Source organism: Aquila chrysaetos, chromosome 4, assembly GCF_900496995.4.
Source record: "Aquila chrysaetos chrysaetos chromosome 4, bAquChr1.4, whole genome shotgun sequence".
Classification (NCBI taxonomy): Eukaryota; Metazoa; Chordata; class Aves; order Accipitriformes; family Accipitridae; genus Aquila; species Aquila chrysaetos.
Genome location: NC_044007.1, coordinates 40,307,967 through 40,330,771, shown reverse-complemented (window position 1 = coordinate 40,330,771; position 22,805 = coordinate 40,307,967). Strand labels below are relative to the sequence as shown.

The window sequence follows — 22,805 nt, the reverse complement described above, 5'->3', positions numbered from 1 at the left end:
AAATATTGTTCTGACATTAAAAAAAAACAAACATGAATATGACAATTGAATTATATAGATTATTCCACCAGTGTTGGTACTCGCCTAGCAATACTTTAGCATCTTCCACATCAAAATCTCCATCTCCATCAGCATCATATATCCCAAGCTTGCCTAGAAATGCAAGGAGAGGAAGAAGAGAGAATTAGCGATTCAGCAGTTTGTTTCCAGCACAGTGTTTGAAAGTGCAATGGTTGACTGTCAAAGCTAGGTTGTTACCATTTTTTTTTTTTTTTTTGTAATGATTTAGCTGCACTCCACTTAACCACATTTTAAATTTCCTGGAAAATATTACAATTATTTCAAGTTCCTTTCTGCATTTCCTAGACTTTAGAATGAACACAAGTTAGTCTTTTTTCCACACATTTATTTTGGTGCTCACAGATTTAAAATGAATCTATACTTAACTCGTGTGCTTTATAAAAACATGTTTTGCTCAGAATAAAATCTAAGTTCACAAGGAACATTCAATATGTTTGAGGGAAAACAAACAATAAAACAAGAATTAATCAAATAATAACCATTTGTTTTCTGATTATATGCTTCTTGCCATTCTAAATTCTCAGAAAAAAGAGATAGGTATATAATTTTTAGTGCCAAGTTAATAGAAGGTAAGCAACCTACTTCCTGAACAAAGGAAAAACATTCATAATTTTTATCAACAACTGTGTAACATTCACTGCAGACAAAAAAGTTGTCCATCCTTTTATAGGCGACTAACATGTCAGACTTCTCACTTTTATTTTTGAAACTGCAGCTCTACCAGCCCTAAGTATATGCAAAAGGAGAACGCAGTTTCTATTCAAAAAGAATTTTTAGCATAGAATTGTGGTATCTAGGATTAGAAGTGTCCTGGGATCACCAAGTGTGTAGAGAGCTATCTAATTAGTTTTGATAAAATTCAGACACAACTTTTAATAGGATTGAAATTTTTCCCACTGTTTGCAGAATAACTGATTCCTTATAGTTTGCCAGTTTACTATTACACTTGTCATTCTCTAAATGGAGGCAGAACTTGATTGCCAATAAAATATATTAAATATAGTTCTTAATATGGTGCTTAGAAAATTAGAAAAGTTTTGTGGAAGAAAAAGTTCAAACTTGGGTCTAGAACAGACAAAAATAAGGCCATCACCATTGCACAGAAGCAATCAATTAGAAAGGATCTTTATCGGTTTATGGTTAAACACAGCAGACTGGTGGAATAAATGTAATTCTCTAGAAATAAGAAGAATTGCATCATCTTCAAAACCATGAAGAATGAGACAGATGAAAAATGACTGAGTTTCATGTCATTGTAGAAGAATAGTAATTCTCTAAAAAATTAAAAACATAAAAAAGTAAACTGAAATTTTTAGCCAAGGGACTGTAAAGCAAGCTTATTTCTCTAATATCCTACCTTGTAGGACCTCTGACAAGTTATAACGGAAATCCTTTGCTTTGGCTGCATGCGTGGTAAAAATATAGAAACCATTATTTGCATTACTAGACCCAATTTCAAACCAGAAGCTTCTTTTAAAATCAGTCCAGATCAAAAAAGCATGTACCAACAGATTTGTAAAGCTGTAAAGCTTGTAAAACCAGCAGTTGCAAAAGTGCATGTTGAATCCTACAACATCAGGGACAATAGCTCTACCTATGGACATACATCTTGATCTTCAAGACATTAATTTTTACCCTTAGATATTACATTAACAATACTATCTTAACATTGTCATATTGAGATACAATTATTACTGTTATAAGCTTAAAACTGAGGTCATTCAACAGCTCATTCATGAGAGGATGACTCATCAGTTGTCCTGACTCTATGGACAACACAGTCCATCAGAGGAGTGGTAACATTAGCTGCCCACTTTCAACCACTGCTGCAAGTTTGAGACCTTAATTTGAAACAATACATATTTAGCTGACATTTCAGATGAACTACAGTATGCGTGTGACAAAGAGATCCAGTTCTATCCTTGGAGATTTTTTCAATTCTTTAATAAATGCAGTATGTTAATAACCTTTTATAGTCTTATGAGAATCCCATTTTATCATAATGGAGTTCAGCATTAAAACATACTTTTTAAGCTACATTGCCTATTCTTGTCATGTAGGTCATTTGCAAACACCACAGTAGTCAAATCCGGTATCTAGAAATTTAAAATGGCCTCCATTTAGTGCATATCATAACAATTATTAGAAGTGTCTTAAGATTTAAAATTCTTACCTAGAACTTCTTCATAATCTACAAGTTCAAACCAGACAACCGCTACTGACGTCCAAACTCCCAGCAAAGCAATTACCATAAACCAGGTGAAAAATGAGCTTCCAGAGAGGCCTTCTTTCTTTCCATTCTTGCTTCCTCCATGCTTAGTCTCTGTTAAAATAAGGCAAACAAGTAGGAAAAATGGATTTGTAAAAGAGAAAATTATGTTTGAGGATATAATTATAAATCTTGTTTCTTATGACTACACAGAATACAAGACATTTGAGTAACACTTTTTTTTTTTTTTTTTTTTTTTTTTTTAACTTTACCACTGCTACTTGCTTTTCATATCACTGTGAATTACGGTGGGAAGCTTAATGATTATCTAAGTAAAAGCCCTATAACCAACCAAACACCAAAACCCCTCATGTAATTTGTCTTAACAACTTAGTTGGAAATCCCCCCTTCCTCCCCTTTAGTGCACGTTTATACACAGCTTAACATTTTTGAGATGGTTTGCATTTGTGCCAACAGTTCTCAAACCGCCACCAGAGGGCAATATGACCAGCAGAAACAGCTTGGAAAAAAAGCGTTTCTTCTGAAGCAAGTTTCAAAGCTAGTTGAACTAGCTCACAGAATCAACATGAAAATTCAAATACCCTAAGAAGGCTCTAAAATCTAAACCATATTAAGGGTAAGACTCCAAGTTCAGGCACTCTACCAACTAAAAATATCTTTCCTGTTGCTTAGAATCTAGCAGAGATTCACTACATGCTGAATACCTTATAGACTTCCAGTCCCATGGAACATAGAAGTAGAAGGATGACACAGAGACGTAATGCAAATCACAGCTTCATTTATAACTGCACATATGGAAGGTAAGTGTATACAAAAAATACAGTAGTTATAAACAAACCACTGGGAAAAGAGAGACCTCAACCTAGCATATGGGTAGGGGGTTCCAAATGGGTATCACCACTACAGAAGACATGAATTGCTTGCTCTGTTGCTTTAGGATCATTTTAGGGAAAGAGGGATACATGTAGTAAATAAATGTGCATCCAGAAAGATGCCTGTGGCCTTTCTCAAGGTCTGCTTTTCTGCCTCCTGATACTACTGCTGCAAGGGTGGCACTCACCCACAGTTTCATGTCTATCAGCCTATTCCACTTCATTCCCTTCTAAGCACCAGCCTTTCCCTGCTCAGTCACATTCAGTCCTAGTTATTGAAGTAAAACTATTTCTTACATATTTTTAAATACTCGAGGAACTTTGTCATGAATATTGTGGTAAAATAATAAGGTAGAGAGTTAACTTTATCACACTAATTGCAAGTAATGTTTTATGTATTTATCAACACTGATCATAGAAAAAGACAAAAAATACCCTCAATAGCTAAATATCAACATGATTGGGTTTTAGAATACAATGGAGTAGCTCTGAAAGATGAGTAATGAGAGATTGGTGACTGACTTATTTCTGTAATAGATATTATATAGAAGTACTTTCAGACCCTGCTTGCCGTCAGGTTCACAGCTGTAATAAACTAACCTTTTATTACATTCATTGTGCTATATATCGAGTTCAGACCAATAAAAAACCCCAACTGACTCACATCACGTTTTACTCAGCTCAGTATTTTATTGGAAAAAAAAAAATTATTAAGACTACTCACAAAGATCAAATATCGACTACTTAGTTTCTTTTCTTCATTAAACACAAAGTTGCCGTGGTATAAGCTGTTCAATAACATTCAGAGAGAAGCCTAGACAACTTAGCCTCATATCAGGCATGTATTGCTTGCTACTCCACAGCACCCTAATTATACATGTGCAAGGTCCATATACATAACTCATCATAACATCTCTCTTGTAGGAAAGATGTATGGGTAGCCTGAAAATAGAGGCAAAGACAAGCAGCGTGTACCAGTACATTCAGAAATAGGATCAACTGTATATGAAAATTACTTAAAGTACTCGAGCTGAAAATCTTAATATTCAGAAATAAACAATTATACTATGTAACAGCAGAACCTTGCTACTGCTGTGTTCCAATGCAGTCGATGGAAACTTTTTATATATTTAAAATGAAACTTTAAGGCTAAAAACATTTGAAATGATTCCAGGTTACAATTTTATTCTATAGCAAACCAGGTAGTGGAAGAGGCAAACAGGAAAGAGAATCTTACTGTATTTCATGCTTACTCATTTACCACACTGCATTCTACTGTCTATTGCTAGTTGCCTCTGAAGAAAGGGGCTTTACTTATTAGAAGAAAAGAACAGGAAAATGAAAGAAAAGACAACTTATTTAAGTAATCAAGCATAGATGTTCATATTTTTTCCAGTTTAAAAGACTGTTTCATGCAAATCCCTCAAAAACAGATTCTGCTATAAAAGTATCATTCACAACAGTTAAAGATACGTTTTTATGCTGTGGCTTCCTATCTTATCAGAAAATTACTTTCAAAACTCTTGAAAAATTCTGCAAAGTATTCAATCATGGCAGCTTGATCATGCAACATTTTAATAAAAAAGGAAGTTATGTAACCTAAAATTTACCTATGGTCTGCACAGAAAACACTACACATAGGGTCAGAACAAAACATTGCAAGGACTGGCGCTGGCTCACAGCTCATTCCAGACAGTTAATTCTCAATTCAAGCCCCTTCCCTGCACATGCTGCCAGCCATGTCAGAAGTAGGTCACTTGCCATATCTGGTAAGCCTGTGCTTACACCACCAGATGTCTTTATGCAGACATCGGAAAGTTTTCAAGTGTGCTCTATCCCTCAACGGCAAATCTTTAGAAGTCCTATACCTTACCCACCCCACATTAAGAGTCACGCCTAGATAAAAATGTATGAAAACCTTTTTCCTTTTACCTCAGCTTACGTTAAAGACACCTAGTAACATCACGTACTCCAAAAATAACTTTAATGTCAGATATTTGAAGACAAAAGAATGTCTCATGTTAATATCTGCTCTACTCAAGCAAAAACTAAGTTACAATTAACCACCTGCCATAAACTCATGAAATACCTCTACTCCAGAGAACATTTAATCAGAGAACAGAGGCAGCCCATAATGCAGACTAGAACAGCAAACTGGCTAGAAAACACCAACATACCACACTAAGCCAGTTATTTTGCTGATTATAAAATCAGACACAGCTGGTATTTGCAACTACGCATTTTCCATTTGCTCACAAAAAAGTTAGGATTATACCTGTGTCGTCAGCCATAACATTAGTGCTCGATTTCCAGACAGAGCGAGTGTGTCGATATCTCCAAAAATTAATGTTGAAGGCAGAATAAGAAACAATTTATCCTCACTGTAGTCTTGCAACAGGAGCAAACAAGTTTCCTAAAGCCAGCTCAGCTGGAACCCGAAACTGGACCCAAGAGAAACCTGTCCTCCGAATCTATTTTTAGAACAGTTATCCTCAGGAGCCAAACGCTTTTCAGAACTCATATGGCAATCTAGTTCTGACGACAATCAAATTCACTTACTCCTCCTAACAAAGCATCCTGGGTAGTTGATCCTTTCCCCTCCCCTTAATCCTCCAACATCAAACACAGCAGCGAATGAAACTGAGCACACTGTACTGTAGTATTTTTGCTGCAATGTATGCCTCAGTGCCTGAGCTCTAAGGACATTAAATCCATCGGCGTAAGCTGAAACACAAGTCTGGACACAAAGCTTGCCTGCTTGCATTTGTTAAGTTGGCCCTCACCCAAGAAACTTTCTCCATGTTGGCACTCCTCTACCAGGCTTCCCGAGTATCCTGTAGAGACTGCTCATTTGAAACTTGCTAGCTGCTTCAACAATAAAAGACAGCCGATTTGTAAAACATACTTTTGAGTCTTCTAAAAGAGTTACTTGAAACCAACCACACAAATTCTTGCCAAAGAATTTTCAGATCAGAGCTGTTCCCCAGTACACCTCATATCTACTTCTAGCAGACCCAAAGGAGGGTTACGGATAGTTTTGCCAAAGCAAAGCCTGCTTCCCTAGAGTGCAATACATCACATGCCATAAAGCTAAATCAGGCAAAATTTCTATTGCGTATTTGTTAAAAGTAGCAGACGTATTGATTTTGCTTTGCTGCCCTCCCTTTCCAGAAAGGACTAACACTAACTCATCTGACCCCTCCTTCAAATTCTGACAATATCCATGCTACCTGTACAATTTAAAGCTAATACAAATGATTATTGATGAACGTACTCTCTTCTTCTTAAGGACCAGAAAATGAGGAAAAAAACCACTAATACACTATTCAACTTACATGTTCAATTTTAGCAAACTATTCTTTTCCCACTGCATTTCAAACAAAAGCACGCTCCTTTTGGGTGGGTGGAAGACAGAAACAAACCGATTTCTCATTAACAGCAACCCTAATAAAAACTTCAGGATCTAGCACTCTGCCCTTCTTTCCTCACACTTCTTTAAATAACATAGCCATCGGGTGGATGGAGTGAACAGTAGAATGTTACAGCTACATTGAAAAACAACATACACCTCCTGCGGTTTTAACATCCAGAAACTAATTACCAAATGCAATTCCCAATAAGTTCAGGGGAGAAAAGAAGTGAGAAATAACAACCGAGTTTAAGACTTTTCAAATGGATGTAAAGAACTATAGGCAGTTGATTCTATAACTAGTGTATCTTTTAACTATCCTTAAAACCACTTGAATACATCAAACATGCTTTAAGAAAGATCTCCTCACTACTACATTTCAGTGACTTATGTGATGCACAAGTGACTTAAAGCAAGATCAGAGGAAAATTTAAACAAAGGGTAAAAGTCACCAAATATATGGAGAAATCAACAGCTTATTAAGGGAAATAATTTTACACACAATGATATGTAGTCTATTGCATATAAAACCTATAGTATTTCCTATAGTGCATATAAAACCTATATAGGCATTACGTTAGGCAATTTGTTGCAACTTCGCTTTAGCTGCACCTGCATTTGCAGATGCCAGATCTTACAAGTGGATTCATTGAGCATTCAACCAATGCTGAGAACCTGAATCCCACATTATATGTATTTTGGAGGGATTGCTCCAGACTAGATCTTACCAGGCTGAATGCCCATAAGCGGTTGCAGCATACCTTTCTGTTTCATTTCACTCAAACCTAAGCAAGTATATTCAGGGACAACAGCACAACGCCTAAAAGCAAAGTGCGTAGAGACAGTCAAGAAATTAATTTCAAATGTACATTCCCAATCTAAACTAACACATGTATGTTGACCTTTAACCAAGTACCCACAGCCTTATCCTGTGCCCTTTAAAAATCAATTGATTGCAAGAACATGTCTTCCCAAGAAATGACAAACACCTTCCTTCCTGAAAGGGGAGGCTACAGCTAAAATGGGGAAACTCTTCAAACTCATCAAAAGGAAGATGGACCAAAGGGCCACAAAACTGATTATACACTCCATGAACAACATACATTAACACACACACCTTGAAAAATCCGGCTTACACATGTATCTCTCTAAATGCTATAGTCAAAAATACAAAACAATGTAATTTTGGTTAGTTTGTGAAAGACAGAGGTTAAATTGAATTGCTCACCAGCAGGCAGTTACTAGAAATTAGAAAAACACAGTAAAAGGAAAAACAACAAAACACTAACCTCAGAGAAATATCTAAAAATCACATTTCAGACGTAAAAATTATCAATCAGCTAGATCATAGGAAGAGTTTAGAACAAGCTCATTTTAAAAGCAAAATGCAGAGAGATAAATAACAGATACAGGAGAGAAATAAAAAAACTAAAGTTACAACTGTCCTACCACCAATAGAGCTGAACTAGTAGCAGTGCAAAGACAAAAAACAACCTCTCTTGTATGAGCATTGCCTACGACCGCTTGACATTTTTGCCAAATTATCTGTTCCAGCATGATTAACAATAAAACAACTGTTGCAAGCCATTCTCAGTAATAAAATTGCAGTTGATTATTTTAAACAGGTTTTCCACAAAGGTTTTTGGGGTGGGGTCAGTAACAAGTATTTTGAGTAAAATCTGTTAGAGGGAAGTTTACAGCATTCTCTCTTGATACTATTTTCCCCTGCATATTAAAATATGAGCTTTTTTTCCCCCTCACTACTGTGAGACAGGTCAAATATGTGTATTTATATATACATACACACTTTTTGTGATATGTATTTTAAAATCTAGACTCAATAAGCACATGTCGAACTGTTCCATTCTGAGAAGTCCACACACCATAATGATTGCAAGTGCTATCCTGAGGTAAACCAGATTTTCATCTTTAATTTTCATTCAGTGTACCAAGGGAGGAATAATATACTTTTAATGGACAAATCTGTGCTTTTAATTGCTTTTACAAACTCTATTTCATTTTGTAAGGGAGACAGAGATTTTTACTAAAATACTTATGGTATCACTTATAAAATATTCCAACTTTAAAGTTTCATGTATCCAAACTTGGAAATTTTTGTTTTACAATCAGTCATGACAGCCGGGTCTTTAGAGATAAGATCTAAAGTTTAAGGTAAAGGTTTACTTTTAATAAATTCAGTATAAACTCTTTGTGATACAAAATTGATTCTTCCTTTTGGTATGTAAGAAATCTTCTTCAGCACAGCAGCCTTAATGGAAATTAGGGAAAAAAAAGTGGCTTTTTATTATTATTATTCTCAATAAAAACTAGATCTCTGCTCTGCACTTTATATAATCTAGTCTACATGGTTATAAAGATACCTGTGCACATTATCAAAGGACTTTAATAAACTAAATCAGAAACTTAATAGTTAGGAACTGGGGAATGGATGGAACAGAAAGAGCTCTAAGTTCAAAGAAAACATAACGACCAGAACTTAAAGTTGAAATAATAAATTAGCCAAATGAAAGGCAGTTTTGTCTCTCCTGCTGCCACTTTAGATTTTTACATTAGTATTTGAGGAACTTTTCCTTATTACATGTATAATCAATCCTCACATAAACCTTTAAGGTCCTTAATTTTCAATCCCTACAAAATTTCTCACAGTAAAGTATCCTACTATACAAACAATCAAAGAAGAACATAAATACTGAAAACGAGAGCAAAGTCATAAATTCAGGATTCAACAACTAAGCAGGCTGATCACAGAGATGCTGAGGGTGGCCAACTGGGGGCGGGGGGAGGGAGGGGAGGCAGAGGTGCAACACAAAATATGTAAAAAACCCTCTAGGATCATAAGCACCTTGTTGAACTTCCCTAGTGAAAGGAAGCTCCTCCCTTCAATGGATGAAGCAATTCCATTGAACTATCTCCTTGAATTCAGCACTTAATCAGGATGTGAAAGATCAGAGATTCAGTTCTCTCCTCTGGGGAACACTGTCTGAATTTCTTCGGAGGTCTAAAACACATTGTTAAGTATACCCAAGGGTATGAGAACAAATCCATTTTAGTCCTTCACAGTCAAATTTTAACTGGCCACAACAGTAATTTGTAAAAGAGGAGCTCTGCAGAACAGAGACTAAACCCAGTTTTTCCCCTCCTTTCTAGGTAAGAAAGGTGACTCCAGACATAACCAGCCTATTGTCAGGCTCACTCTCAGCAGGCTGAATCTCTGTTTCACGTTGGATTGAAACAGACAGTTTCAACAACAGGAATTTAAAACACACACTCTCACTTGTGTTCAAGTATACCCCATAAACAGCAGCTGCAACACCGAAAGTCAACCAAACTCCTTTTTCAAGAAGAAAATGCAATTAAATCTTTTTCTCCTCTATCCTGGGTGAGAGCTTCAATTACCAAAGTATTGCACAGAAGTAAGAAACCACTCTTTCCAGTCATGTTCTACACAGAATCAGATCTGCAATCCTATTATCAGAAAATATGCTTCAAGTAAAATGATACATGGGGGTTTTTTCCTTTTTTACATTCAGTTTATAGAGAGAGATGGTCAATACTTTTTAAAAGTCTGCCCATTTCTGAATATAAGCTGTTACAGTTCAAAGTACTTTTAAGCCTATAGATACCTTTCTGGTTCACAGGAAGCACCACAATATTTAGAAGAGTTTTTTAGTAACAAATCACATTAGCTTGCAGCTAAGTCAGAATTAATTATTCTTCAGAAAAAAATCCAACACAAAACAAGAATAAGATTATCAGCTGGCTGACTGATATCAAGCATCATTCCCAGGGTGGTTGTTTTGTTTTTTATTACTATTCTTATGTAGTTACATTTATTCTGACTATAAACAGTGAACAAATCCTGATTCCTTTCCATTTAAATGATTCTTCTAAGACATACATAACCAACAAAAATCAGAAAATTTATTCAGAAGAAATCTACTAATAAAAGAAACATCACAAGAATGACTGGCTTTGGTTTTTTCTTTAAGGAAACATAAGTTTTTCTTTTTAAGAGGAAAAACAGTCACAAATTAAAGACAAAAAGAAACTTAATGGGAAATTCTGTCCTAGGAGGTTGCACAGGTTCGTAAGACTTGTCAAAGGCACTTCATCTAAATACAGCACAACAGTGAATTCTACTTGCAGCGCTAGGTCTGCACTTTTCAGTGAGGTTTGGAGAGACCAGCTGTTTGCACCATAAGAGCTGCTGCTGTTAACAACTTTCCTCTGGAGCTCTGTTTATCTAAGCATAACTGCTGAAGTCAGAGGAGGTAAAAATGAATACAGAGATAATACGTCAATAAGAGAAAATCCTGAATCTGCACCTGCTTCCTTTCTAAACGTGCTACAAAGATGATCACTTTCAAAAGCTAGTCAAATTTTGTCCAAGCCATGTTTTGGGTTTTTCTTTCTGGTTATTCAGATGAACATTTTTTCTGAATAGTTCTTCAGTTAGTATTTATTACAAGGAAAAAATAAACACAGATGTGCACATAGCTTAAATGGCTAACAACGACAGTCCTTACAACTTGAAAGCGTTTTATAATGAATACTGCTGATATCAACAGGAATATATTTAAAACAGTATTTAATGCATCCATCACATACTACCCAAATAGTTTGGATTACTTTTTTTTTTTTTTAAAACCTTTCTTCCACAAACTTAAAGACAGTATACTAACAGGCTTAGAGAGTTAGCACTTCAGGAAAAAATAAAAGTCCTGTAAAGACAGAACAAAAATCTTTTGTGTTATCTATTTACCTAATAATCTAAATAGATTTCTACAGAAATCTACACCCTCCTAGATTCTGATATTTTTCCTAAACGCTTTAGTCGATATTCTCAAGTTTTGCTTTTATGTATATGCAAACACAAAATAGAATTAATGTCCAAAACTTAATGTAGAACTTGCCTCTTGTAAACTTACTTGACTTCAACATCAAGCCAAAAAGTTCATGGTTAAGACTACAAACTTATAAAGACATTTTAGTTTGTCTCTCGCTACAGGATCAACATACCTGTATTGGCTATAAAACTGAGGAGGAAACAAAATTAATACCGATTTTAACTGCAGATGACTTAAAAGATTTTTAATAGCTGCTATTTTGATTAACCAGCTCTCTCCCACAGAACATTTGGAAATAAGATCTAAAATTATACAATCTACCTCTATCTTGTACCTGAATGATTTAATGTAGCCAATAGACCTACATAATTATTAGGTTAATGAAATATTTAGTTGTATTTAGGCCAGAGCAAAGTTCAGGAAAGGTAAATGTGGAGAGGAAATACAAGAAATACTTAAGCCCAGAACATGCAAATCCTGCTGGTGGTGACCTTTAAAAAAGTTTCTATTACATAAGGTTGAAAATCCTCATCTCTGTGTATAGCATGCTGGCATTAATTTTAGGGTATTTTTTCCTTGTTCCACTTTCTTATTCTGTAATGTGGGTCACATCAATTTGTTTTAGCAACAAGTCCTAATTAAGCCACAAAAGAAAGAAAATGGATGATGTCATTTCAGTTCTTTCAATTTTTTTCATGGTATGAGGGAATTTCAAATAGAAGCAAATAGAACTCTAGTTGCCATGCAAGTACCTTAAACTCTGCTATTCATGGGTTTCTGCTCATCGAAGAACGAACATTTTTAAATCCTGTATTCAATGCCTAAAACTTAGCAAAGTTTCAAGTCTGATACTAAGTCAATTTAATTAGGTGTTAGTTCATAGAGGTGCTATGCATCTGCAAGTCCTACAGAGTTCAAAAGAGTTTTTAGGTGTCTCATACCTAAAGTCTTATAAATAGTTGTTAAAATATGTTGTTACGGGATCTCAGTTGCAAAAAGTATTGCTCTTTTTACAACTTTCTTGCTTCCAAAGATATCACTGTGTCCTCCAGTTACTATGGAAAGAAACAGTACCACAGTTACAAACTGCTATATGAACTTCTTTTTAATAATGCTAAAAAAACCCAAACCAAACAAACTTAAAAAACACTAGTGTAAAAAGTGAGAGAGTGAGATATGTTACATTAGTAATTAATTGTTGATCATCATTCAAACACAACCACAGGGAAAAAAAAAAATTGTAAAACAAGAAAACCACTACACAATAGTTACAAAACCCCTAGCTATTAAATATTTATAAAGAAAGTCTTCAAACAAACAGCTGGGTAGCATTTGTTACACCAGGTAAGTACATGCATAGTAATAGTGCAATTTCCTATAAGAAGAGTAAAATTTTCTTCATTTAAAAAGTTCTGACAAAGCTGAACCACACATACTACAGTCTGTTCAAACTCAGTATATGCTTATATGCATACTTAATTTCCAGTCTGTTTAAAGACACATACTAGAGTTATGATTTCCACTTCAAAGCATAGCTCACAACTCTTCCATGCAAAGAGCTAGCCCGTAGGATGCAGTTAGGAAAAAGATTGCTGCAGGCTATCACACAGATTACCAGTTTGTGATCTTCATCAGGAAAGAACCACTTGGAGTAACTCAGAACTTCACTGCTCAAGTTCTCTACAATGAAGAATTCAACATAAGAATTAGCACAGGAACACTTATTACTTGTTTCAAAGTGATTCAGAAAGGTCCAGCTGAAAATGAACTTTTCATACAGGTGATCGGTAAAGTGGTTTTCAATTTAAAGAAACAGCAATATTGAAATCTCACCTCTTTAGGTACTCTGTAACTAGAAATAATCTTAACATACGTGCCTTCTACTGCTAGTAAATTTTGTTGTCTTTACTGAAGCCCTTATATATCCAGCCATTACATTAGCACATCCAACCAAACCATTCACCTTCTATGTTCACACCATGGCTCCGTGGTGACATGATCAAACATAAAACTCTAGATTCAACCTCACCCTCCCCTAATGCCCAGCCACTCATTGTCATCTCTTCCCTTCTACCCAAATGACTTTCCATAAAGCTGTGCACTGAGCCAGTCTGGGGAAAAAAGAAAAGAGTCAGCTTTTGGCTTATCAGTTCCCTGTGTGGTTCACCTAGCACCAGCACAGCTACCAATTCAGGTACAGGGAAGGGAAACTGAAAAGAGGAAGACTGCAGAGCAACCTCAGACTAGATAGACCTATAGTATTGAACTGTAGAAAAATTTAACTCCTTAATCCCCCCATATGATATACATCCCTGGAGTCTCAACCCAGACTAGCTACCACCTCTGACGGGGAATTTTCATGTGCATTCTCAGAGTAATTGCCAAATCTGAGAAAATATACTCCAGCTTTGTCTCCCTAAGATTATTAGTGATACTTTAGGTTCTCCACCCAGCATTTTAAACACCTCTATCCTCAAAAGGCTGTTGAAAAAGTTACCTCTCTTACATACCATTTAAACTCTTAACAAATTAAATACTCCAAAACTCTATGAACGCAGACATCCTTGCAGATGTCAAATGCAAGGATCCTCCACATTTGAAGCACCACAAATAGTATCTTTTAGCCCACAATGACTTCCTGCATGCAGGTAAGACACATTAGATGACACAGAGCAGGCCCAAGATTTCAGCCACCCCTGCATCAAAAGGGGCAGGAAAACTTTCCTTGATGTCTTTATGAAGTGGCAGCATGTCCAGAAGAATGGAGAGGAATCTCCCAGTGCTCCAGAATTCTTAAGGAGAAAAAGTCCTAATAGAGGGAAAGTATCAGGCTCTCTTTGTTTTTATGTCAATCCTGCTACACTTAGGTATCAATCTTAAAACCCGAAATAATACTTTCTTGAGAAAAAGCAACAGGAAGAAATCCAAATACCAGGCAACATGGAAAAACAAGTCATAAAAGCATATACTGTGTTCAAATTGATCGTTTTTCATTGCAGGGTGACCTTGGCAGTCAGTTACTGTACCTTTCAATAGCTAACGGTGTATAGAAAGTTTCTTACAGATAAACCTAAGAGACAACAGGGTTGCCTTTATAGGAGGCTCATTTAACTCTAGCTCTAGACAAATGAATGAAGAGGTATATCAAGGACTCACTATTCCAATGCAAATCTGCTCATGTGTGCAGAGGAATACCTGTGTTAACAATTTTAAGAATGTTTTTTACATCACTTTAATCAGAGATAAGAAAACTGACTTGTTTGAAGAGTTACTGCTTCACGTTTTATACAGGACATTTAAAAAAAGAAAAGAAAAAAAAAAGGGGGGGGGGACCCAGCAAAACCAGTAATTTCACTGATGGCACCGCTGCAACATACCATGTAAATTATAGATGTTTGGATCATTTCTGTTGCTACCACTATTTAATTTGGCAGATTATTTTACAATATGTTAAAATGTTTTCCAGAAAGGCCACCCTGAACAAGACACAAGGCAGACAGATGAATCACAAAGAGGTGGCTGTCTGCGTTTTCATGGTTTTGCTATTTGTATTAGCACATCTTTTAGGGTTTTCTGAAGATTTAGGGAAGAAACATGCACACACACACAGAGTTGTTATTTAGATACTTTATCACTGACATGAGCAATTCATACTTTGAAAGCTATAGTTAGCTATTAGATACACAAATGCCATTAAGACTCAGAGATCTAGAATTAGTCTCACAAGTCATAAACAACTTTCCTGGTTAAATCCATCTCTTTCCAAACACAGAGGCATGTTTTTTACCAGTCTGTGCCAAACTGTTTAAAAAATAGTAATATCTGGCACTAATGGTAAAAATTCAAGATCTTTGACTAGTTGTAAGCAACTAAATTAGGCAATAGGATAAGCTTGGTGAAGAAATCACTGCAACATTTCTAAAACAGTATATAAAGATTCCACCAGTGAGACACAAAGAATTTCTCATTTGTCTGCAATAGCTGTAGAGCAACTCTAACAAAGTAATAACATTCCATTGTATACTCCTGAATACCAAAGATGTTACAAGAAAACATTGTAACATTGAGTTTAAGTAGCCAAATCAAAGCACTGAGCAGCACAATAACTGAATGCATGAGAATTTGTATTAGCAAACACTACAAGTTAGACTTGGGACAAACCAGTCAAAACATTTGTTAAGCCCCACAGAGTATCCCAAATTCACATCTCACTTATGACCTCCAACACCTTAATACCCTTCTTCCTAAGGATTACAATTAAAATGAAGAAGGAAATAACGGATAGATTGTAACACAAGAAATCAGATGATACACTACACAATTGTAAAGTCAAGAGCATAAAGCAAGCACACCGGCCAGTAGTTCAGATCAGAAATTAGAGACAGAATTTTTAGATAGATGGAAGCATCATATTTACATAAAATCTATGGTGTAAGAAAAGAAGATGTTATACCACAGCACAGCTGGGTAGCTGTGAGAGACCAGAGAGAGCATGGGCAATCCCACTTAAAGCATGATGTGAAGTGCAATGTTCCCAAGAGCCAACAAAAGAGCTTCAGCAGGAAAAAAGTGACCTGTTTAGCTGATGAACTTCCTCTGCTCTTTATGTAAATTAAAAAGCTAATGGAGAGCCTCACCCAAAGAAAGTTGTGGTGGGTTGACCCTGGCTGGGTGCCAGGTGCCCACCAAAGCCGTTCTATCACTCCCCCTCCTCAACTGGACAGGGGAGAGAAAATATAACAAAGAGCTTGTGGGTCGAGATAAGGACAGGAGAGATATCACTCATCACTTACCGTCACGGGCAAAACAGACTCAACTTGGGGAAAATTAACTTGCTTTATTACAAATCAACCAGAGTAGGGTAATGAGAAATAAAACCGAATCTCAGAACACCTTCCCTCCACCCCTCCCTTCTTCCCGGGCTCAACTTCACTCCCGGCTTCTCTACCAACCCCCCCCAGCGGCACAGGGGGACGGGGAATGGGGTTTACGGTCAGTTCATCACACGTTGTTTTCTGCCGCTTCATCCTCCTCAGGGGGAGGACTCATCACACTCTTCCCTGCTCCAACGTGGGGTCCCACCCACGGGAGACAGTCCTCCACGAACTTCTCCAACGTGGGCCCTTCCCACGGGCTGCAGTTCTTCACGAACTGCTCCAGCATGGGTCCTTTCCACAGCGTGCAGTCCTTCAGGAGCACACTGCTCCAGCGTGGGTCCCACGGGGTCACAAGTCCTGCCAGAAAACCTGCTCCGTGGGCTCCTCTCTCCACAGATCCGCAGGTCCTGCCAGGAACCTGCTCCAGCGCAGGGTTCCCACGGGGTCACAGCCTCCTTCGGGAAACCCACCTGCTCCAGCGTGGGGTCCTCCACGGGCTACAGGTGGATATCTGCTCCACCGTGGACCTCCATGGACTGCAGGGGGACAGCCTGCCTCACCATGGTCTTCACCACGGGCCGCAGGGGAATCTCTGCTCCGGCGCCTGGAGCATCTCCTCCCCCTCCTTCTTCACTGACCTTGGTGTCCGCAGAGTTGTTTTCTCTTACATGTTCTCACTCCTCTCTCCGGCTGCCGAATCTGCCTGTCCCAACTTTTTTCCTTCTTAAAAATGTTATCACAGAGGCGTTACCACTATCGCTGATTGGGTCGGCCTTGGCCGGCGGCAGGTCCATCTTAGAGCCGGCTGGTATTGGCTCTCTCTCGAACACAGGGGAAACTTCCAGCAACTTCTTACAGAAGCCACCCCTGTAACCCCCCCCGCTACCAAAACCTTGCCAGCAAAACCAATACAAAAGTACACTATAAAGTAGTCTTTACAATAGAGATGAGATAAAATGTCAAAGTTCATGCAAATTAACAGGCACAACTATCATTCTAAAATAGAATAGAATAATTAAATTTGGAAAAGACCTCTAAGACCATCAAGTCCAACCGTCAACCCAACACCACCATGCCCAACTAAACCATGTCCTGAAGTGCCTTGTCTACACGCTTTTTTAATACCTCCAGGGATGCTGACTCAACCACTTCCCTGGGCAGCCTGTTCCAATGCCTGACAAGCGTTTCAGTAAAGAAATTTTTCCTAATATCCAATCTAAACCTCCCCTGCCGCAGCTTGAAGCTATTTCCTCTCGTCCTATCTCCAGCCACCTGACAGAAGAGACCAACACCCACCTCACTACAACCTCCTTTCAGGTAGTTGTAGAGAGTGATAAGGTCTCCTCTGAGGCTCCTTTTCTCCAGACTAAACAACCCCAGTTCCCTCAGCTGCTCCTCATAAGACTTGTGCTCTAGGCCCCTCACCAGCTTTGTTGCCCTTCTCTAGACATGCTCCAGCAAGTGATACTGTTAACTAAAAAAGAAGTAATATTAGCACAAAACTGCATTTGGATAAGGACATCAGGTCAACTTGAACACATATCAAAAAAAAACCCAAATCTGAAGAAATCTGAAAAGCCAGAAATTAATGAACGGATTAGATTAAGGGAACTTAGAAGGTCCAAAAGATGAGTAAAAGGAGTTAAAAGCTTGGCACTACATTTGCATTTTGATATATAAGGAAACTACATGGTTAAAACAGGAAAAAGTGAAATCAAACATCTTCTGGGATCTCGCAGAAGAAAGCAGGGAACGTCAGAAGACAATCTCAATCATTATTACGGAGATTAAAGAAAATTTGTCAAAGCAACAGTAGAGTTCTTTGACTTCAATCTGTGTGATGACAACATGGCCTCAGAACCAGCAGAGGTAGGATTTATTATTTTTTTACTATAAAATAGTTTTCTGTAGATAGAGATGATGCCTCTTGTTAGAAATGTGTTTTTTGTACAGTGCCTAGCTTACTGGAGAACTACTCTACCACTTGTCATTAGAAATACAAAGAAAACACACAGCAATTATTGCACAACTATATGATCAGTGAGAATTATGTTTAAGTAAGTCCTTGCTTATGTACTGTAAGACAAAAGACAACCACACAGCAACATAATGATAGATGCCTTATCATCAGTACTCCTACAAGTAAGCATGGCTTACAAGTTAATTCATATTTTTTCAGCCATCTGTATTTCAAAAGTAGCTGGGCTGCTGCTGATCCTCACTCTTACTGGAGAGCTTCTCCACAACTACCTGCTAACGCCGAAGACAATTCCAAATTTCCCATCTCATGAAATTTGAGGGAGTTAAATCTTGACAAAGTGACATGCATTTGTTCCTGTACCAAAACCATCTAATGAAGCTTTAAGTAATATTCCAGCAAGTATCCATTACTTCATCTAGCTGTTTAAAATTTATTTTCTTCCTTTAGACAGGCCACAGTTTTTACAATGGGTTCTGCAGGCTAGCGACAAGAAGCCAAACTTTCCAGTAAAGATAATAACAAGCACGTTTCCCTCTCTAAGTATCCCGAAACTGTCAAATTTTGACCTGGTTTTTGCTTCTGTACTCCAAATATAGTAACTGGCATATTCACACAATTCTGTAAATGTCACTTTCAAAGCAGCATCCATCAGCAGCAGTACAAAGCTTTTTTTTTTTTTTTTTTTTTTAGGACTGATTTGACAGCTTCTAGTATACAACTTTTAAAAGCAAAAGGTAGAGTTCTATTTCTAAAAAATATTTAGTTCCACTTCTGACATCTCAGTGAATCTGAAAGCACCTACATAAACTACACTTATAACTATTTCAGACTTAATCTGTTTGTAAGATTACTGTCAATATTTTCTAGTGCGGAAACCTAAAAGCAGATTACTACATTCAGACAGATGCTGGCATTGTCTTCAGTGCACAGATTTTTAGATGTGCTGTCAACTTCAGTTGTTTCAGAGCTATGAGCAATGCCCTGGCAAGAAGCCACATCCTCTCCCACGAACTGCTGTGAAAGTGAATACTACAACATTTTCAAGATCTGCCTCAAACTTGAGGTTTGCATACTTCACAGTCTCAATTACTAGCCATCTCAAAATTATTTCCTCATCTCATTTTCACATCCCTCCACTGTGGAAAGCTTACTGGCTGCTGTGAAGACTCTGCTCCTCTAGCTGTTCTTTTATTCGCACAGGAGTAATCATCCATTACCTCTTCCTGCAGCTGCAACTATGAAAACAGCATCAGCTTCATGCTGTAATTTCTATGGCTGTCCAATGGATTCTAACTAGAAGTTGCTGAAACTAACAAAACATTTGTCTAAATTTAAGAGGTTACATCTTTGGAGAGTGCCTAACACATTACTCATGCTGCTTCATCTCCTCATAGATAACAGTAAATAAAGAGTCCCCAGTGCAATTACACAAACCAGATATGTTTTAATACAAAGAGATAAAATTTTACTCAGACTGAAAATAAAAACCAATGGAATACTTTTTTACTAAGTCAGAGATTCAGCTTCCTGATAAATTTATTTTTCAAATGTTGACGAACCTTTAAAATGATATTTAAAATACTAACAGAACAATGTTTAATATTCAAAATTAAACCAGGGATGCATGTTCTTAATGCATTGTAATTGAAAAATATGTATTTAACATGCTTAATGCTGCATGATGATCAGAGCACCTCCAGTCCAAGCAAAAAGTGTAATATAGACTCTACAGCATAGGCCAGCAATTGAAAAAGAAAGATTTTAAAAAAAAAGAAAATTAAAAAAACCCAAACCACTTCCATAAACATTGTAGTATCATCTCTAAACTCTTTTATGCTTAAGTATGTTTGAAATCTTTCTCTCTTAATTCATCATGTGATAAGTAAACCAATCCTATATGGTTCATCCTTTAATTAACACTGTTCTCCATATTATTGCTATATTCAATACATTGATACTATATCAGTGTCGTTATATCAGATATTATTTCAGTGTCGTTACCATATTTCATCACTGGAGCGCTGTGCATGTCAAGCTCAAAACCAAAGAAGTTACAAGGAGCAAACAGTCAATCTCTGATAACAGCACTTCCCTTCTTTAGTGCAGCGTGCATGGTTGCATAGTGACTCCAGAAGTATATAGTTTTTTTCCTCTTTTAAGCATGTTCTGCTATAGTTAAAAATGCTACTGCACATAAAGCTTTCCCTAAATAAACTGTCCACACACAGTGGTTTATGAATAGTAAGATTTGGTAAGGTGTTCTTTTTTGGGGGGAGGGGAGATAGCTGTCTCGAAAAACCTTCTGCTTGCATTTTTCCAAGAGTACTTCTTGCTTCTACACTTACAGAAACCATCAGCTTAGATGCTGCATCCACAATAGATCTACTAGCTTTAGACCAGTGTTGTTAAACAGGTCAGCTTGAGGAGATACTCCAACATCTGAATTTGAACACAAGAACAACAGCGGCCTCACTAGCATCAGATACTCGGCATCCCGGTCCTACCCCCGGCTTCGGGAGGAAGAGGTCTGGGAGCACTTTCCCGGGATACCTAGAGATGCCGAGACCCGCCCCGGCCAGACGACCTGTCCGTCGCTCCCCCCAACCCTTCTGGGGAGCTTTCGAGGGGCGTCCCCACCGCCTAGGCCCGGCCACGCAAATTTCTCCTCCGCGTGAACTCCCGAGAAGGACAACGACGGAAACGCGAGGGACAGACCTCGGCCATCTGTCCCCGTGTCCGTCGTCGTCGCCCCCTCCCCCCCGCCCAGCTCCCGCGGCGCCAGGGGAGCGCGGCCCCCGCAGGCCCGCGCCGCGCCGCCGAGAGCCGGCAGCAGGGGCGGGGGATGGCGGGGGAGGCTGCAGCTCAGCCCGCCGGGAGGCGCAGGCGGAGAGGAAGGCGCACCACCCCCTCGCTTCGCCCGGGGGCTCCCCGCCGCCGCCGCGGCGAGGGGCGGTATCGGCCCCTGCCCCTCCCCCAGCGCCGGGGCTGCGGCCGCCGCCCCGCGGCGGTACGCCCCGCTCCGCCCCGGCAGGCTGCCCCTCGGGGAGCACCCCGCCTCTTCCCCCCAGAGCTACGGCCTCGCTCCCGCAGCGGCGCCGCTCACCTCTCTTGGAGCCGGGCCCGGGGCTGCCGCCGGCGCCTCGGGAGCTCTTGCGTGAGGCCATGGCACCTCCTGTCAGGCAGCGAGGGGCGGCGGCGGCGGCTGCGCGCGCGGCGGTGGCGGGGCGGGGCCGGGCCGCAGCGAGAGCGAGTCAGGAACCGCCGCCACCACCTGAGCCCCGCGTGCGGGAGCGCCCTGCGGCCACAGCGGCGCAGCCCCCACCGCGCCGCGCCGCGCCGCGACCCGGCCCCGCCCGGCCCGCCCGCTGCCAGCCAATCGCGGGCCGCGCACGGGAACGAGGCGGGGCGCCTCCCGGCTCCGATTGGCGGCGGCGGCGCGAGGAGGCGGGGCGGCGGCGGCGTGCCGGCTGCGCGTGCCCGACAGGCTCCCCGCCGCCGGCGCCTTTGAACGTGGCAGCGCGGGAGCGAGCGGCGGCCTCTCGCGAGGCTTAGGCCTCGCGGGCCGGCCGGCGGGCGGGCGGGCGCGCGCCGGGAGGGGGCAGGGTGGCCCGCGCCGCTGAGGGGCCGCGTCGTGGCGGCCGGTTTGGGCGCTTCGTCAGGAGGGAGCCGTGGCGTTCCGTTCCCTGCTCGCAGGGAAAGCGGCTCGGGCCCGGGGCAGGAGAGAGGGGAGCGGGCGGCTGCCGCCTGTCGGTGTGGGGCGGGGCGGGAGCGGGGGCTTGTGCGGCCCCGGGGTTGTCTAGCTCGTTGAGGAAAACGAGAGCGGGAAGCGGGGAGGGTGCTCGGATGCCCCCCTGCCCGCCCGGGAGGCTCCGTGCCCGGCAGCGTCCCAGCCGGCGGCCGGGGAGGAGCGGCCGGCGATGGGGGTGGGCGAGGCCGGGCCCTCGGGGCGCCCCGGGGGGGAGGGGCCTCCCCGCCGCCCGCGCCGTGCCGGGGGTGGAAAGCTTGGGAAGGTATAGCTGGGTGAGCGGGGGGGTTGCTTATTTCTAGGGAGACTCTGCTTAAAGCATCCTGTCCTGCTTCTTAAGCCGTGCTCCGCTGTGTTCAAGCCTTAATGACGCATCCAGTTAAATGCCCAAATCATGGGAAGTGGCTCGTGAAGGCTTACAGAGAGCGCCTTTTCAACCGAGATGGTAAAGGGGTTTCAAGTACGTTACATCAACGGATGAATTCTCAAACAAGATTTTTGAGGCTTTGAAAGTACCTAAAATAGCCTGTGACGAAGTAAGCCTCTTTTTCACGGGAATTCAGGGTGCTTCTTGTTACTCAGTGATTTGGATTGAGACTCACTTAAATAGCAGTTTGGCATAACAGTAAAGCTCTGAAACAAAAAAGCAAAACTCACCTTTGAGTCCTGACCATAAATACAGTGTTTCAGGTCCAAATAAACAATTTTGGAAGTCAGAGCCTTTGTAAGAGGATGTGTGGAG

General features: G+C 40.1%; 1 protein-coding gene across 17 annotated transcripts in view; it reads right to left on the bottom strand.

Moving 5' to 3' along the window:
- Positions 1 to 21,674, bottom strand: part of ASPH (aspartate beta-hydroxylase) — a 121,114-nt gene extending 99,440 nt beyond the window's left edge. For 8 of the 17 annotated variants that reach the window (XM_030012252.2, XM_030012248.2, XM_030012258.2 and 5 more), the window contains exons 1-4: positions 21,422 to 21,674; positions 2,255 to 2,404; positions 1,439 to 1,483; positions 85 to 153 (exon numbers count right to left, since the gene is read on the bottom strand). In XM_030012252.2, coding sequence (XP_029868112.1) covers positions 85 to 153; positions 1,439 to 1,483; positions 2,255 to 2,404; positions 21,422 to 21,482 — 325 coding nt within the window. In that variant the 5' untranslated portion in view covers positions 21,483 to 21,674. Of the gene's footprint in view, positions 1 to 84; positions 154 to 1,438; positions 1,484 to 2,254; positions 2,405 to 5,458; positions 5,794 to 13,075; positions 13,141 to 21,421 lie in introns of those variants that run through there. The other 9 variants (XM_030012250.2, XM_030012257.2, XM_030012256.2 and 6 more) reach the window with 8 other exon arrangements.
- Positions 21,675 to 22,805: the final 1,131 nt, after the last annotated feature.